This window comes from Dysidea avara, chromosome 6 (genome assembly GCF_963678975.1).
Source record: "Dysidea avara chromosome 6, odDysAvar1.4, whole genome shotgun sequence".
NCBI classification, from domain to species: Eukaryota; Metazoa; Porifera; class Demospongiae; order Dictyoceratida; family Dysideidae; genus Dysidea; species Dysidea avara.
The window spans coordinates 24,505,420-24,525,581 of record NC_089277.1 but is presented as its reverse complement, the minus strand read 5'-3'; the positions used below and the strand labels follow the sequence as shown (position 1 = coordinate 24,525,581).

Below are 20,162 nucleotides of genomic sequence, written 5' to 3'. Positions count from 1 at the left end.
TTAGGATGTACATGATAGGTGTGATATGTGGCCAGTGCAGTTACTAACACTCCAGCAAAGACATTACAGAACATGACACGTGCCTAAATATAGCATGCATGGCATGTTATTACAAAACAAGCTGCTTGTATACAGGGCAAGTACATGCATACAAAACTCTTAAATGCACAGATTCTAAGGATGATATTTTGCAAGGATGTACTGATATGTGACTAGGCCTATGAATACCAAGCATGTGAGCACACATCACAAAGCAGATCCCATTTCAGTACTGAAATACACTATATCTACATGCAACTTGCAGATTTCCTTCTAATAAGGGCTGAAAATTCCATTACCATAATACAAATCATAAAAGTAGGCAATATTTTTTGCACCCACATGCCCAACTTCGAACGTCAATGGATGGCTGCAGGTTCGAGGCTGCCCAGGTCCAGTCATGGATTTTTTTCTCCTTTGTCCACCTTTTCAAACACACTTTATGTAACAACTTTAAACAGACTGTAGGACCAGGTGTCCTACAGACCTTCAGCACTTGTGCTGTAAAGTCTTAATAAATAAATAAATTTTTTAAAAACTTTAAAGGCCCAGTTTCATTGGATGGTCCCTGAAATGTTCTATGCCTTCAGTAGAAACAACACATCCTCAAACTATTATTCACACTATGTTACATACATACTGTACTGCAAGCACTCTAAAATCTGTATTGCATAGCTATATATACACACATAAATACCAATAAGCCATAATGTCTCACATGTACAGTACCTTCTGTTGTTGCATTGGTTTATTTGACAAAACTACACCAGGAAGGAGTTAGTGGCTGAAGTGTCAGCAATATACGTATAAGCTATTATTTATATTATTTGGTTCAATGAATCAAGAAACCAAAAATGTAATATAGTTATTGTGATTAGTTTATTTAATTTAAGCTAGTCTTATGGCTTATATACAGTTTATGGCTTATGCATTTGTAAATGCTATATAGAGAGACAAGTTCTCTTCATGCAATTTAATATCAAGTTCAAAAGATCCTGAGTGAGATTATGAGTTGATGCAATCAAAATGTTATAATCTATAGCTATATACTTAATATGCATTGACAGTCATTGTTCATTAAGTCCAGCCTAATATTCATATGTGCCTGTAATTAACATTAGAATCTAAATGCACACACACACACGCACACACGCATGCGCACACACATGCACGCACACATACACATGCATATAAACACACAATATTATATTCTATATAACAAAATATGTACTGCATAGTGATTTTTGTGCATATAGACCATCATTGGTCATACTTAAATACTACTACTACAATAATGCTAGAGTGATGTGGTTATGCACCTTAATTAGACCAGATTGTTTCCCACATTAATTCTCCCAAATGACGTCTCAAATGATCCTTTGCTAGGAAGCAAGGTAAAGTCTTAGAGCTATTTCTATCCCTTCTAAATAATATGCCACTTTGTTATAATCTTAAGTTTTAAGGCTGGCTTTATCCAGTGTACAAAGTGCTAATGAATATTTGAATGGTGTGTTAATGAATCGAATAGTGTCATGTAAACCGAATAGTCAAATAACCAAATAATCGTTTCAGCACTAATTCTGCTGCTCAGGAGTGGCTTGGGATGTTTTTTTTTGCAGAAAATTACCTCCTGCCTGGCAGTGCCCCTGCATATGAAAAACAAATTTCCCTAAACTTTTGCTGATGAGAATGAGATACAAGTATTCTGGCCTTATATTCTGACATAATTAGCTTCTTTGACTGTAACTGCAAGTTAAGGTGGCTTGGCCCACTTAGTAAAAGGAAACCAGGCAACATTCATTAAAGACATTACTATGCAGTTCTCAGAGACAGATAGTTGCTGTGAAGGACACTGGGAAGATATACCTTGTATCATCCTCTAAATTGATTCTGTAACTGTTGTACAAATCAATGGAATTATCATACTTAATTGAGTTTGCATTCTGTACCCATGCATGTTTATACAGTAAGACCTACCCATCGGTTAAACCTGTACTATGGGGTATTTCAGGGATGTATCCAGGATTTTTCTATGGTGGTTTCCAGCATTGGTAGTGAGGTATAAGTGCTGGGGTTGCTGCTGCTCCCCAGCAGATTTTAAATGCTGAAATGCTTCACAATTTGCTAGATTCATGATTTCATGAATAGTATAAACTGTTATTTGGTTCTGTCCTAAATGTCAATTATGGCCTTATTATTATTATTATTATTTAATGGACAATTAAAATACAAAATTGATTAATAGGCCAAAGGCCTTTGACAATGTCCATGTCCAGTTCCTCTCCAATATTGGTCTAGTGAGTGTTTGAAAGAAGATATTGTTTTTGCCAGAAATACTTCATCAGGTAAGTCATTCCATTGTTGGATTATTTAAAAGTTGAAAAAGTGTTGACCATAGCATTACTTGCAATTTTGTGATAATGAAGACTTGATCCCATGTCTGGTGTGATCCATACACCTAAATCTCTTTGTTTTGTTGTAGATTCTAGCTGACTATGAGCTCCTGAGGCCTGATCATATAGGGTGTAGGTGTTGTGGTCTCCTCTACCTAAGTGTATCACAGTGCACTTTAAAGTATTAAACTTCAGTAACCAAAATCTTGACCAATTCGAGATAAAATTAAGGTCTTCCTGTAAAATTTCGACATCTTGAGGTGTTTGGACAATTCTGTGAAGTTTAGAGTCATCGGCAAACATCTCTAGTGTACTTTGGAGTCCATCAGTTACATCATTAACATACAGGATAAATAAAAATGGGCCAAGCACTGACCCTTGTGGTACAAGATATGTCGTATTGATTCAGCAACATATCTAAATTATTCTCTGATTTACTGTATGTCAAGATTTAGCTGCTAAACTATTCTGCATATGTTACATTTTTATGCCATTTTAAATCGTGTTCTGTTATGAATGTTCTGTTAGAGTAGTTCTGACTGCTCTATTAGAATAAATGCATCTAACTGCTCTATTAGAGCATCTCAATCTTCATTGAGTAGGAATATGAAGGATGTTGTTAACAATTTTTTACAGTGTGACTAACTTAGCTTGAGCACAACATTGTTCTAATGTGGCCCAATGAAGATTTTCAAGCATGTGGGTGTCACTGGAGGTGTAGGAATAGTCATTAATAATAAATCTGGCCATACGGATTCAAGTTTGTACTAATCTTGTACTGATTCAAGTTTCTGACTGTCTTGTAATGTGTGTGGAGCCCACAAAGTGGAGCAGTATTCTAGAATGAGATTCATAACATTTTGTCTTACCTAATGGCCAGTGATGGGAGACAACATTTTAGATTTCTTTGCAAGAAAGCTATAACATTATTTGCTTTGTGGGTAATGTAGGTAACATGATCAGAGTATTGTTAATTATCACTCCGAGGTATTTGATGGATGGAACACATTTGATTTGGGAATCGCTTAAGGTGTACTGTGATGTGAGGGGATGCTTTTTAAGAGAGACTTGGAGATGTTCACATTTGTCTAGGTTAAATACTGTTTCCCAGTCAAAAGACCACTGAAATAACCCTATGGCTCATGTTTAATGAAGACCTCTCAGAAATATGCACCAGCCAATTATTATGCTGGGGCATAATTTAGAGCGTAATAGGTGCCTGATCATGAAGCTTTAAACATAATGCTAGCATAATATTTAATATAGGCAGAATAATGATGCTAAGCTACCTACACATAAACATAATAAGAATACTCTTCACAGTAAAATCATTCTCTAATACAATACAGCAGGCAGCTACAGTAACTACTGGACATGACTATTTCACCATGTCTACAGTGCATAATTCTATACATGTTCCACCTTGTGGCCAAATGCTGCCCAAAGTCTCACATGCCTTCATTTTAATGATTCGTTCTGTACATGCATACATATTTTCATCACTAATGGTAGTTTTCTCTTGCTAAACATGTAATATACAAAACAACCAAATAGATTAATGTGCAACAATATTTTATATTACTGCACTTTCAATTAAGGGATGTAGATAAAGCATACTTATCATTTCTAAATACGACAGACCATAAAGTATATTCACCCTATAATACAGTCAGAAAGCACGTAGCTTGAACACCTTAAAGCCCAGCTGTGGGGATATGCACATAGACTCCTATGTAGTGTGCACTATGCATGCCATGCAAAAGTACAAGGAATATCATCATTTATGGCACAAAATAAATTGTGCTACCATTTGCCCTATAAAGCGCTATATTATATTCTGTGTATTGCAACAGCAGCGCATCCTCAATGACAATCAAACAGTAGTACATACAGTATGTGTAGTGATATTATAATAATGCATAGCATCACAAAGTCTGCAATAAAATTAATATTCACCAATCAAAGGTTCTCGAAAGTCAGAATAGTCAAAGTCAATCTCTGGAATCTCCAATACAGTGGTATCAATACACCTGTCTTCTTGTCTTAAGCAATGATTCTTCACAATGATACCCCAAACATTTAATATCTTATTCTTTAGTTTTCTGAAAGGAGTTACAAATGTTAATAGATGATAAACCATTATTATAACAAACTGAATGAATGACAGACCAACCAGTACATTTACTGTGATAACATTTAGTGTTTCACTTTCATTCAAAATGAGTACCACACACATGACAACATAGTTGTAGAGTAGCAGTAACTCTTGCAAGTTATTTAGTTCATTATTGTCAGGCTGGATACGGCTATGAATTATAGCCATGGTAAGGATTATAATACAACTTAGTGTGATGCTTAAATCTCTGCCCAAAGCCAGAAGCACAGTCATTGCACATCTAACCAATAGTTGTATTCCAATCCAGTAAGAATATTGACTTTTCAGTGATCCTTGAAAAGCATCTATCAATGGCTTAAACTGGGAAACTACGTTAAACCTCATCAGAGACTTGGTGAACAGCAGTACCACAGTCAGTGTTAGCAGCAAAATAAACAATACGAGACATACAATAAATAACAATAAATACTTCCAACCAAATAGTGGAAGAGTTGCATCACAAACCCATACAATTGTAATGGAATTTCCAGGCACAGCAATAATTTTAGCATAAAAAAACAGTGTAGCAATGACCTGCAGCATGCTGGTGTAAGTCAGTATAAACAAGGTTGCTAGTACTGGTAGTGCACTGTTAAATGTTAACCGATAAAGTTTGCTGGAGTAACGACTACCAATTATAAAGAACAGCATTATGATCATCAAATAAAAAGGGTAAACTAACTGCAACCACTTTTTAGCATACATATCCATTCCATTGTAGAAACACATCTCAAAACATGATCTGAGATTAGTAATAGACATGTAGACAGAAAGTGGTGTTATAAGTCTTTCTTGAATATGGAAATATGAAGCATTTGTGTAAACAATGTTAACATAAAATATAATTCCATTGGTTGTTCCTGTGGTCACTGTAGATTTGAGGAAAAAGAGGAGGAAGACCAGAAGCAAACCAGTTAAAAGTATAAAGGTAATAAAAAGCAAATGCCAATTTGAACACTTTTTACACTGTCTTGATCCAAACACCATACTGTAGCTTCTTTCACATACTGAGCACAGTAGACCAGTTCTATGTGGCTGACATTGAGCATCTGGATCACGTAAATTAATCCTTGTTGTACGTTTTTGGCAGTAATCAACAGGACAAACTGTTGATATATTATACTTATGAGTTGAACTCTCAGATTCAATTCCTGAGATGTACACATTAGACAGTCGTCTCACTGTTTGATGACAAATTTTACAGTCACTGATGTATTTGCTAAGCTGAGAGTCACAGCCACAGATTCCTTTTGTGAGTGCAAACCCTAGTGGACAATGAAGAAGGCCAACATTAAAGGTATCATAATAAACAAATAGACTTGGCTGTACTGTGAGGAGAAGCTGACATTCTCTCATTGGTTGCTCTGAAGCAAAAGTAAAATATATGGTCTTTGTTTTGTTATAATGTAATTCATGTTTCACTTTTTCAGAGTTAGTGATTTTACAATTAAAGCCTGGCATATTATCAGTACGTGTTTCAGCATACAAGATTCTGATTTCTTCAGCATTATGAGGTAGACACAAATCTACAGATAAATTCTGTCCAGGGTATATAGGGCCCAGTTGATTAATGTTGCAGTTATAGTTCAAAGAGTGCGGGCAATAGCATACCACACTGTGTACACTCAGCTGGTATGATAATGTCTGATTATTCTTTAAACTTAATATGTGGACTGTCTTGTTGTTTACAGCAAAAGGAGTGTAGTTCTGAAATGCTGCATCTCTAATCCACTTACATTGAGATGTCAATTTTTTGATTGAGTCAATCTCCTTATTCAATTTGGCATCGATCAGACTTTTGTTATCAAACAGCAAATTAATGTGAAAGTCTTCAACTCTGCTACTCTTTGGCAAATAGTATTGAAACAAACAAAGTGGATAAGGATTATTTAATGCAATGGACACTTCTATTATTTCATTACGCACTGAATTGTTATTAAACATTAATTTGGCAGTTCTCACTAACCTCATATAGCTAAATGCAGGATCATGCAATGTTATTAACTGATCACAATCATTACCGTCAAACACTGTATTATTTGAAAAGCTCGAAATTGATGAAGATGAATGAATAATTTCAGTAGCATGATTGTTACTAAAATTAGTTAATCCAGTAAAGTGCATCTGTCCATCTTTTAATGCAATAAGTTCATAAACAATGTTCAAGCTAATATTATTGTTGCCAGTAAAATACATTTGTCCATTTGTTAATGAAATAAGTGCATAGACATTGGTAGTTATAATCTCAGTGTTCCCATTAAATTCCAACTGTGCATCAGTTAATGAAATGAGCTCAGTAGCATAGTTGCTTTCAAAATGAGTAATGCCATTAAAGTTTATTTTCCCTCTACTTAAAGAGATTAAACTGTTATAAAGAAAATTATTGTAACATGCAACAAAACTACCAAACGTAGAAATTGAGATAGATGACTGATGATTGTCTGATGTCACTGTCAACAATGCTAATCCATTTCTGCTGTAGACCATGTTATTAAAAACAATATTTAGTTCTAAGCTTAAACATTTTGAAGACACCACAAATTGTAACATTGATTTAGGTGTGGTTGAAGCAAAGGTATTGCCTGAAAATGTGGTCTCATTAAAAGTGACTGTAGCTCTTGCACGGTGATTAGCCTGATCAGTAACATATGAGAAGTTGCTGGTATAAAGAAAGTCAATGAAATGTGATAATGTACTACTAGCGACAGTGCATTTATAAAAATCAATTCTGCTATAAGAAGAAGAGTTGATATTGATTTTTAGTATGCTGCCATGAGTTATGACAGAAAAGTTTGAGTCCGATATGCTAACAAATCCATTCGCTTGCAATTGGTTCATTACAATTTCAACTACACTTCTGTCATCATAACAGAGCTTGGTGTCTGCTCTATCAGGATAAACAAACAGTAAGTTAGCAATATTAACATACACGTCCTCTTTGTCACTTTCGCTATCATGGTAACTCCAATGTATGCCTAGGCTACATGTATAGGGAACCAAAGTGTTTGGTACTGAGTCTTGTGTAGCCATTGTGACTATGATATTTTCAAGTATGCTATTTCCCATCACATTATAGCCTACAATAGCATATCCCAAAGGATTGTAAATGAGTACATTGACTACATTCAAGTTAGTACAGTTATTGAAATACATACTTGTCTGGAAATAGTGTTGTTTATAATGAAAGCCTGATATTTGAGTAAACTTCCCTAAAGAACTACTGCATCCTTTAAATGTTAAATCTTTTATCAACAGATTAACAGCATTGAAAAAATGTAAGTGACTGTCTGGTAAACATCTAATGATACTTACAGGTGAGGTAGGGTCACTGGTATTTAATGTACCGATGAGTGAGACATTAGTGACATTTTGAACTATCATATCACTCTGGTTGTGGAAGAAATCTCCTTCAGCAAAGGCAAATATGGAATTGGAAGTGAAAAACAATCTACTGTTGTTAATGAAGTGCTGCAGTGTATGACAAGTCTCAGATGACTGCTCTTTGCACACATCATCAGGTTGAACATGATAGACATTGTGAGTTGCAACTGTAACTGTGAGTACTCCAACAAATACACTTGTACAGAATATGACTAGGGAAATAAAGCACACAGTACATAGTCATTGAATACACAGTAAATCCACTAATTATATTACCAGCCTTTTATGATAGCTAGTCATACGCATCATAAAACACAATAATCTTTATTTTAAATCTGTTAAAGTAAAGTAGTTATTAACAATACATTATGTTAGCAACTACATATGATGTGTAACGTACATTCTGAAATTTGAAGCTGGGTATAATATGCAAATCGCATGGAAACATGTACAGATGCACTGTTAATCAGTTGTATAATGTACCTTCTGCTCTCATCATCAAATGCTATACTACAAACAGTACACCCAGAAGAGTATTCTACAGGGTCACACTTCTACGTATAGCTGTACAGTACCAGTAACTAGCTTTTAAATGCAAACGTATTGAAACAGCAAATGTATGCATTTTTGTAAACAACATATATACTGTAGCAACAACTGAAGGACATTCATTAATATACAAACAATTCTTCCATTTCTATAAAAATAATGCTAGTTTTTAAATACTATATCCAAGAGAGTGCAAATAATAATTCTTCAATCTTCACAGTGATCACAAAATAATGAAGTTGTATAACTCTTTACTTTGAGTGCACATTTTTAGTTACAAACAACAACATACGATTATAGGTTGTACAGAATATACATACATAATAGGTATACTTATATCTAATCCAAAACAGCCAAGCTGTAAAAAAAAGGTGCGGCCCCCAAAAAGGCCATGATGAAAAAAGATGTGAAATCCAAGGTGGCGGCCAAGAAATGGCTGTGATGGTAGGTTAATGGTTACATTTTAATAACAGCAATTCAGGTGAATTTGGTGCCAAGAACAAGCGGCACAAAATTCACCTGAATTGTCGTTATTAAAATGTAACCATTAACCTACCATCACAGCCATTTCTTGGCCGCCACCTTGGATTTCACATCTTTTTTCATCATGGCCTTTTTGGGGGCCGCACCTTTTTTTACAGCTTGGCTGTTTTTGATTAGATATCACTTCTTTTTGTATTTGTATACTGCAAAGCCGGCCTATGGCTGGCTTCGGGGCTTTTTTAACCCATGTGTTTTTTTCTTTACTACAGGAAGAAGAAAAGAACTTAAAGAAGAATTTTAGTACTTCAATTATTTTTGATTTTATTAGTAATTATACAAATTATATACATATATTTATTACATGCCCATTATGCCCCACAGGATATTTTTTTTGCAGCTGATCTCTCTACTGGGTGACTTGAAATGTAGCTGAACTATATACAGGATGGTTTCTTTGTAGCTGAACTCTCTACAAGGTAACCTCTTCTAGCTGGTCTCTCTACAGGGTATTTTGTTTCTAGCTGAACTCTCTACAGGTGATTTGTTTGCAGCTAAACTCTCTACATGGTGGTGTCTTTGTAGCTGAACTCTCTACATGATGGTTTCTTTGTAGCTGAACTCTCTATAAGGTGACTTCGTCTAGCTGAACTCTCTACAGGGTGATTTTTTTGTAGCTGAACTCTCTGCAGGGTGATTTGTTTGCAGCTGAACTGTCTACATGATGGTTTCTTTGTAGCTGAACTCTCTACAAGGTGACTTCGTCCAGCTGATCTCTCTACGGGGTGATTTGTTTCTAGCTGAACTCTCTACAGGTGATTTGTTTGCAGCTAAACTCTCTACATGGTGGTTTCTTTGTAGCTGAACTCCCTACATGATGGTTTCTTTGTAGCTGAACTCTCTACAAGGTAACTTCTTCTCTACAGGGTGATTTGTTGTAGTTGAATTCTCTACAAGGTGGTTTGTATGAGGCTGAACTCTCTACATGGCGGTTTCTTTGTAGCTGAACTCTCTACAGAGTGATTTGTTTGCAGCTGAACTCTCTACATGATGGTTTCTTTGTAACTGAACACTCTACAAGGTGACTTCTTCTAACTGATCTTTCTACAGGGTGAATTGTGGTAGCTGAACTATCTACAAAGTAACTTCTTCTAGCTGATCTCTATACAAGGTGATTTGTTTGTAGTTGAATTCTGTACAGGTGGTTTCTTTGTAGCTGAACTCTGTACATGATGGTTTCTTTGTAGCTGAACTCTTTACAAGGTGACTTCTTCTAGCTGAACTCTCTATGGGGTAATTTCTTTGTAGCTGAACTCTCTATATGATGGTTTCTTTGCAACTGAACTCTCTACAAGGTAACTTCTTCTAGTTGATCTTTCTACTGGGTGATTTGTTTCCAGCTGAACTCTCTACATGGTGGTTTCTTTGTTGCTGAACTCTCTACAAGGTGAATTCTTCTACCTGATCTCTCTACAGGGTAATTTGTTTGTAACTGAACTCTGTACAAGTGCGTTTCTGTGGGTGATCTCACTGCAGGTTGATTTGTTTGTAGCTGAACTCACTAAAGGGTGATTTTGCTTGTAGCTGAACTCCTTGCATTGTATCTAGTTTCTAGCTGATCTCTCTACAGGATGGTTTGTTTGTAGCTGATCTCTCTTCAAGTTGATTTGTGTGTAGCTGATCTCTCTGCAGGTTGATTAATTTGCAACCGATCTCTCTACAAGGTAATTTGTTTGTAGCTGAACTGTCTATAAAGTGATTTATTTGTAGCTGATCTCTCTGCAGGTTGATTTGTTTTAGCTGAATTCTCTACAGGGTGATTTACTTGTAGCTGAACTCCTTAAATTGTGTCTAGTTTCTAGCTGATCTCTCTACAGGGTGATTTGTTTGTAGCTGATCTTTCTACAGGTTGATTTGTTTGTAGAAGATCTCTCTACAGGGTAATTTGTTTGTAGCTGAACTCTGTACAAGGTGCTTTTTTGTAGGTGATCTCACTGCAGGTTGATTTGTTTGTAGCTGAACTCACTAAAGAGTGATTTGCTTGTAGCTGAACTCCTTACATTGTGTCTAGTTTCTAGCTGATCTCTCTACAGGGTGATTTGTTTGTAGCTGAACTCTCTACAAGGTGATTTGTTTGCAGCTGAACTCTCTACATGGTGGTTTCTTTGTTGCTGAACTCTCTGCAGGGTGATTTGTTTCTAGCTTATCTCTCTACAGGTTGATTTGTGTGTAACTGATCTCTCTACAAGCTGATTTGTTTGTAGCTGAATTCTCTGCAAAGTGTTTTGTTTGTAGCTGACCTCTCTTCAGGGTGATTTGTTTCTAGCTGATCTCTCTACAGGGTGATTTTTTTGTAGCTGACCTCTCTTCAGGGTGATTTTTTTCTAGCTAATCTCTCTACAGGGTGATTTTTTGTAGCTGACCTCTCTTCAGGGTGATTTGTTTTTAGCTGATTGCTCTGCAGGTTGATTTGCTTGTAGATGAACTCTCTACAGGGTAACTTGCTTGTAGCTAAACTCCTTACTTTGTGTCTAGTTTGTAGCTGATCTCTCTACAGGGTGATTTGTTTGTAGCTGAAACTCCTTACATTGTGTGTAGTTTCTAGCTGATCTCTCTACAGGGTGATTTGTTTGTAGCTGATCTCTATACAAGTTGATTTGTGTGTAGCTGATCTCTCTGCAGGGTGATTTGTTTGTAGCCGATCTCTCTACAAGGTAATTTGTTTGTAGCTCAACTATCTATAAGGTGATTTGTATGTAGCTAATCTCTCTGCAAATTGATTTGTTTTAGCTGAACTCTGATTTGTTTTTAGCTTATCTCTGTACAGGTTGATTTGTGTGTAACTGATCTCTCTACAAACTGATTTGTTTGTAGCTGATCACTCTGCAAAATGTTTTGTTTGTAGTTGATCTCTCTACAAGGTGATTTTTTGTAGCTGACCTCTCTTCAGGGTGATTTGTTTCTAGCTGATATCTCTACAGGGTGATTTTTTGTAGCTGACCTCTCTTCAGGGTGATTTGTTTCTAGCTGATCGCTCTACAGGTTGGTTTGTTTGTAGCTGAACTCTCTACACGGTGATTTGCTTGTAGCTGAACTCCTTACATTGTGTCTAGTTTCTAGCTGATCTCTCTACAGGGTGATTTGTTTGTAGCTGATCTCTCTGCAAAATGTTTTGTTTGTAGTTGATCTCTCTACAAGGTGATTTTTTGTAGCTGACCTCTCTTCAGGGTGATTTGTTTCTAGCTGATATCTCTACAGGGTGATTTTTTGTAGCTGACCTCTCTTCAGGGTGATTTGTTTCTAGCTGATCGCCCTACAGGTTGGTTTGTTTGTAGCTGAACTCTCTACACGGTGATTTGCTTGTAGCTGAACTCCTTACATTGTGTCTAGTTTCTAGCTGATCTCTCTACAGGGTGATTTGTTTGTAGCTGATCTCTCTACAAGTTGAATTGTGTGTAGCTGATCTCTCTGCAGGTTGATTTGTTTGTAGCCGATCTCTCTACAAGGTAATTTGTTTGTAGCTGAACTGTCTAAAAGGTGATTTGTTTGTAGCTGATCTCTCTGCAGGTTGATTTGTTTTAGCTGAACTCTCTACAGGGTGATTTATTTGTAGCTGAACTCTCTGCAAAGTGTTTTGTTTGTAGTTGATTTCTCTACAAGGTGATTTTTTGTAGCTGACCTCTCTTCAGGGTGATTTGTTTCTAGCTGATATCTCTACAGGGTGATTTTTTGTAGCTGACCTCTCTTCAGGGTAATTTGTTTGTAGCTGATCTCTCTGCAGGTTGATTTGTTTTAGCTGAACTCTCCACAGGGTGATTTGTTTGTAGCTGAACTCCTTACATTGTGTGTAGTTTCTAGCTGATCTCCCTACAGGGTGATCTGTTTGTAGCTGATCTCTCTACAAGTTGATTTGTGTGTAGCTGATCTCTCTGCAGGTTGATTTGTTTGTAGCCGATCTCTCTACAGGTAATCTGTTTGTAGCTGAACTCTCTATAAGGTGATTTGTTTGTAGCTGATCTCTCTGCAGGTTGATTTGTTTTAGCTGAACTCTCTACAGGGTGATTGCTTGTAGCTGAACTCCTTACATTGTGTCTAGTTTCTAGCTGATCTCTCTACAGGGTGATTTTTTGTACCTGAACTCTCTACAGGGTGATTTGTTTCTAGCTTATCTCTCTAAAGGTAGATTTGTGTTGATTTGTTCATTGCTGATCGCTCTAAAGGTTGATTTGTTGCAGCTGAACACCCTGCAAAGTGTTTTGTTTGTAGCTGATCACTCTAAAGGGTAATTTGTTTGTAGCTGAACTCTCTCCACAGTGACTTGTGTGTAGCTGAATTCTGTGTAACTGAATTCTCTAGAGAGTGACTTAATTGTAGCTGAATTCTCTACACAGTGCATGACTTGTGTATCGCTGAACTTTCTTCAGTGTGACTTGTAATGTTCTGAATCTCTATAGTGATATATTTGCTTAACTCTCCACATGGTGATTGTCTTCTTGCTGAACTGTCTATAAGATTAACTGTTTGCAGCTGAACTCCCTACAGAATAACTTGTGATGTAATAAAATTCTATAATGGAATAAATAAACTAGCCGAATGCTCTATTAGGGTGACTGTTCTATTAGAGTATCTCGATCTCGCATTTGCTACACGGAGTTGGCTTTCGAATCATAACTCAGTGGTTTGTAATCCGATTCTTCTGTACTACTGCAAGGACTTTCTATGAAGATTATTCCAGCTATACACCGATTTTCAGCTCATTGCTCTAAGCGGTTTGCCTAGTAGGCGTGAAAACTAATACTTTTTTATTCATAAAAATCGATCGCGTAATTGTGACACAGGTTGGGTTTTGTGTCATATCTCCGTGGTCTTTATCTCGATTCCTTTCAAACCACCAAAAGGCACTCCTACGATGGTTACTCCATCTACATAGCAATTTTCAACTCATTCCATGAAGCGGTTTATCCTGTAGGCGTGACAACAAATCGATCTTGTTTTACGCGAATAATCGGTCATAACTCCTGAACCATTCATCGGATTTGTACCAAATTTGATGCTAGGATTCGCCTTTGGACTCCCTTTCTGTGTGCCAAATTTCAAGGCGATCGGAGTACGCGTTTGCTTGTTATAGCAATTTTTGCAAGTGTGCGAAAAGACGTAGCAAATTTGGTTCCAATCAGATAAGTGATCACCGAGATACAAAGGTGTGAAAATGACGTTTTCGTTCTTCCTGTCAATATACTCACGGGTATGGCGCGCCGGCTTCTTGGGCCGCACGACACACTACCGTGTGTCTTGATATCAGGCAAATTATGATGGCTATATGCCTATAGTGTACAATTAGCACACTTTAGACCACCAGTCTAAAGGCTCTGTGTGTGTGTGTGTGTGTGTGTGTGTGTGTGTGTGTGTGTGTGTGTGTGTGTGTGTGTGTGTGTGTGTGGGGGGGGGGGGGGGCGAGCCTCACATAACTGTGCTAAGTGAGCCTTCCCGTGGCCCAAGTTAATAGGGTTTAAAATGTGAATAATCAAGCTGTGTACTTTAACTTAGGGTTCCCCAAAGCCTTTAGACTTAGTGCGTAATGAAAAAATGCCATGATGAAAGTTAGAATTCATGGAGAAAAACTCTGGGACTGTGTACACCTACCAAAACAGTGTGGTAGAAGAGAGCCATATTAAAGGAAAATTATGATGGCTATAATATTATGTTTATAGTGCACAATTATACTGTACTTTACTTGTCATTTATCCCATATAGAAACTACAATAATTCAAAAGGTCATTTTGTATAATAAACTTCTTATATTGGTCAATGGATAGTAAGAGATGCATGTGTATAATTAGTTGTATTCATGTGCTTAATCTATATGTGATTATTATCTATGTAGTACTGGGAATGTTGGTGCCATTGGTAACTGAAAGTACCGATATACTGTCATTGTACACTGCCAGTCAATCTAATTACATTGACTACAGCTACATTCACTCACTCACACACACACATACAGACGCATGCACACATTTTACACAACCACCATTATTTTATTCAAAACAAAGTGTCTTTACTTTCACTTCCAAAGCAGGATGAGTCAACAATTGTTCAATTAGCTCTAAGAGAGAATGGACTCAATGGAGGTGGCATTTGCCTGCCTCTTCCGGGGGTGTAGCTTGATGGGAATCTGGGGGAGGCTTCTTTAGTAGACACCATTTAATCCCAGGTTTGAGGCCACCAGGCCCACCACCATCCCCTCATGAACTAGACTAGCTAAAAGTTTTTTACATAAGTAATGCTAGACCTGCACTATTGCATCTTACAACCATCCGATACCAATATTATATTGGTATCAGTCAATTACGAGGTGTATGGATTCAAGTCTCAGGCTGCCTATACTTATTATTAAATGTTTTTTGCATCACCATTTTGCAGCCTGTTTTTTTTTCTTTATTTCTAGTAACAAAAATTCATAGGCATAGTAACTGGTGGCTATGACCCCCAGTTGTATTTTAGAGGGCTTAGCTCATCCATGAATTACGTATACTCTAATAGAGCAGTCAGATACTCTAATAGAGCAGTTGTGTACTCAAATAAAGTATTCACAATAAAATTTAGTATAAAATTCAATCTCAAAAGCTAGTTTTTCAACTTTTCCTGTGGGAGCATGCTTCCCAGACCCCCGAGAAAGTGAATGCTCCATCCACATGCTGAGTGAGCTTTACGCATTGTACAAATTGTATCAACCAGCGACCACCCTTCTTAGCCCCCTCACTTTGAAAATATGTCCCATGGACAAATCAAGTTATCACAACACTTTGCAAACAGTCCAGTGAGTCCACTGGTGCTAGGTAGATACCAACAAATATAAATACTAGACAAATTCTAACAGGGCAAGCCTCATTGTATACCATAACACATCGATAAACAAAAAGTACTGAAACAAGCTGGAGTAGTGCACAATATTAAATCACAGTAAAACGATAAAAAGTGTTATATCCCTACTGTGCATTTCCATTACGCACAGTGGAATAACACTTCCTGTTTTACTGTTATTTAATATCATGCACTACTCCAGCTTGTTTCAGTACTTCATATCGGTGTGTTATGGTCCCTACTCTATAGTATGTTCACGTTGAGCTGAACCCTGAAAAACAGCTAAAAATTAAAAGTGGATTTTTTCTCAACAGAGTTAACATTTCTGCCAACCAGATGATTATTGGTAACAGCAAAGGTGTCAACAACAGACACGTACGGTTTGGCCCCATTACAAGTTCGGAAAAGGGCTATAATGGACACTGTACTTATATGGCTTCTCCATAGGAAATGTATTGTGAAAAATTTGATTGGCCATAAATATTATGTCAAACATTTGAACAACAAGATTTTGAAATATTTTTAGCAGGTCAAGCAGTACTACAAATGGGCCAAATTTCAAGATCGTGTGTAATTGCATCCATGAGTTATTAAATGTTTTTGAGGATTCAGTTCAACGCAAACGTACTGAAATTTTTTTGAGTACTTGTATAACATAATTTACTTAGGTAAATGCTGTGGCATTTATTGCCTTAGTTCATAAAATCAGTGCAGCAACTATTCGAATTTTACCACCACTCGATGCTTGAAAACAATGTTGAATAGCCAATACTGAGGTATGAATGTGTGAAAATAGCAATACACACTTGTCTGTTGCGTACCTGGATGCATTGACTTTCCTTGGCCCCACAATTCACCACTGTGTATCAATAAGGCTATCAAAAGAGTAGTCATGCATTTAAAGATTTGGTTGAAAGATTTTCCATTTACGTAACTGGTCAACCCTTGAATTCCCTAGTATCATGCAATACTTTGCTGTGAAATTACACTACTCTTTTGATAGTGGTGTTGAAAATTTTCATGATGCATCATGAAAATTTTCAACACCACTTCTCTACAATATAATGTATAATTGATACATGATTATAAGAATAATAAAATTAGAAGTTAAAATTACGAAACATATACAATGATATCAATGAGTTTTTGCTTTGAATACCTTACCAGATCTCAGGCCTCATTTTCAAAATTTATGGTGGCACCAGTCAAGTATGGCTACTATTGAAGGTGTGGCGTTTAACCAAGTAAATATTTTTTATGCTACTTGTATAAAATTTGCAATTGTTTTAAACAAGGTTTTCTCATTACTAATTTTACAGGTGCATTCTGGACAGAAGACATTAATTTTGGTGGAAATTAATGGAAATAACATATTTTTCTGTAAAACATCTCTCAGGGTGGGATGTCTGTCATGTCTTCTATACCAAAATCAGTGCAGCCATCATTGAGATATGTGCCTTAACAATTTGTCTTATTATTGTTGTGTTTTCTTAATCTTTGAATGTTTCTTTGCATGCCACAGTTCATGCAAACCTTATTGGATTCTTATCAAATTTAGAGGATATAAAGAGCATATTACAGCATATTTCTTCCAATTTTAGTACAGATTGATAGAAGTAGTGCAAAATTATGAGCGATTTTCAAAAATCACAAGCAGGGTTATTTTGTCACGCCTGCAGGGTAAACCACTGACAGTAACAAGTTTAAAGTTGGTATGCTGACCATATCGTAGCATGGACCTTTTGTGATTTGAAAGTACTGAGATTATTAGCTAAGAGATATAAAGCAGAAACCAAACATGTGAATCGATAATTATACTCTAATAGACACGAAAAGTATTACAAAATCAATGTCCAGTGTTCATACCAGGGACTTCCATACCTATATGTCCAAACCCTCGACTGCTTTGCCACTGCTGTCATTTGACATCTATATAAACACCAGAATGGTAATTTCATAGATCTATCAATGATTAGTTGCTCTACAACATTGTATTAGAAGTGCTCAGAAAAATGTCCACTACTCTATTAGAGCACTGCAAAAATATTGTCAAATTAAATTATTGGCTATCTGTAAGAGTCACACAATCAAGATACTCTAATAGAGCAATCGGCAATTGTGGCACACCTACCAGCTAACTGCTTATCATGCTTACCAACTAAACTTCAAATAATTAATAGGTGGGGAGCACATTCAGTCATGCAATAATTTTCTGGCACTATTCTTTATTAATTTTGATGTAGCTATTATAGTATGCAATGGTTCACTAGTAATTATTACACATTCAACCATTTTTTTTAGAAATATTATTTTGCATTTTGAGTAGGGAGGATAGAAATCAAAGCAATGAAAAAGGGGGGGTCTGCAGTGGACAATTAGTCCCTTCTTTAGTCATGCATGGCAATATCCAGGAGCTGGCAAGGGGAGGAGCACAAACAGGTTAAGTTGTAGGTGGTTGGGGAGAGCAGATTCTCTTGTTAGTTATTGTATTTGTAAAGCAGCAATGATTACTCATTAGTAGGTTTATTTTTGTCATTATGGCCTTTGTAGGTGGTTGTGAAGCCTAAAAAGCTGTTTAAAAAGGCTACACAACAGCAATTTTAGAGGTGCTTACTGCATATGAAAGTGGCTGGGTGACAGTTGACAGCTGTTCTTTGAGTTCGCAATAAATGGTGCAGTTTTCATAAGTTATTTTGGTCTGACAAGGTGTATAGTATTTCTATCAATTAATTAGCTAGCTGTGGCTCAGTCGTGACCGGCCGGGCCTGCAAAGAGGGGTCTTATAGCCTTTCCAGTTGCATGTACTCCCATAACTTGACTTGTGAGTATGGTACCAGCCCGAAATTTGGTCACTTTACACTCCTAACATAGCACTATTCCTGAATGTAATTTGTAAGACAACAGGTTAAACACATGATTAGTTATGACTCGTCAAACTTGGAAATTTGGAAAGGCTATAAGATCCCTTTTCGCAGATCTGGTCACATCATGTGTGACACATAAGATAGGTAAGGATTAGGGATGAGTCTACTTTTGTTTTTTTTCCACCTATTTTTCTTTCCAGCAATTCTTTCATTTTTCACCATTAATAATGCTGCATATTTTGCTCAAGAATTATATATTTTGCTCAGCATTAATCTTTTTGTTAATTGACCATTTCCAAGTGCAAAGTTATTATTATTATACAAAACCACCCAATTTAATAGTGACTGTTCTATTAGAGTATCTTGATCTGCACTTGCTTAAATAAGCAAGAAGCTTACTATGTGACAGTACATACTTATATGTGGTTTTAATTTTATATTTAATATTTTGTGTGTTATTTTGTTATTGTACAGCTCTTTACTTTTTGGGTGGTAATCTGTGCAACATGGGACTGTATCTTGTGGAACCACTTGTACTGATATTCTCATCACCAATGGTCGTTAATCTTATTGCCAATGTACAGGTACACGGCTTGATATTTGGATTATTCCTATTTGGCAACAAGGTTAGAACTAATCATTATAGATTATAAACGAACACAGATGTAGGACCCATACTACTGTACTGTTTGACTAACAATAGTACAGTATATACAGCTCTAATCTTGTTGTTGCACATGTACAGCAACTTTACACACATTAAGAGCATGTCTACAATTAATCTCGTTATTTTAACTGTGTCACTTTTCCAAAAATCTCCACAGCCTGTTTGATACATGTTGTGATATTTGTGAAAAAGTTAAGGCAATTCCAGCCCACACAGGCAATCGTTAGCTTAATACAAGTTGTACAATAGAGTCTGGTTAAGTACACATACCTGGTATAATATGTTAAATTTTATCAAGTGTATACTGGCCATGTTTTCTTGCACTATATGCAGATGAACATGAAGCAGCTCCAATACAAGGCGCAGTTATATACAAAAGAATGAAATGCTAGAGGTATGTCAACTGTAGACCAAAGATTACTTACCAAGCAAAACAGTCTTCTGCGGTGTGAAACTCCTGCTCCACATATGATGGATTTGCACAGAAACTGGACTCCAAACTAATACGTGACCGGGCCTGTGGGCACATAAAAATAGTCTACTTTTTCAAACTTTGATGTGACATAATTTTGTATTGCATTATTGCTCGGCATTGAAATTTTTCGCATTTAATAAACATCTAGTTAGCTTTACACTACAAGTTACAGACTGAAAATATTCTATTCCAGTACTGAGATATGAGATGTTATGTGGTAGGGTGTAGTTTGTGCCCATATGCCCTATTTTTGTAGACCCAGTCACATATTGGTACACGTGGTAACTGCAAATCA

At 36.5% G+C, this 20,162-nt stretch overlaps 1 protein-coding gene across 1 annotated transcript; it reads right to left on the bottom strand.

Annotated features, from left to right (window-relative positions):
• Positions 1-4,298: 4,298 nt before the first annotated feature.
• LOC136259109 (uncharacterized) lies at positions 4,299-8,511 on the bottom strand. The gene is made up of 3 exons (XM_066052531.1): positions 8,452-8,511; positions 7,900-8,180; positions 4,299-4,534 (listed from the first exon to the last, which is right to left on the bottom strand). The coding sequence occupies exons 1-3, from the start codon at positions 8,465-8,467 to the stop codon at positions 4,520-4,522; spliced, it is 312 nt and encodes a 103-aa protein (XP_065908603.1). The 5' UTR covers positions 8,468-8,511; the 3' UTR covers positions 4,299-4,519.
• Positions 8,512-20,162: the final 11,651 nt, after the last annotated feature.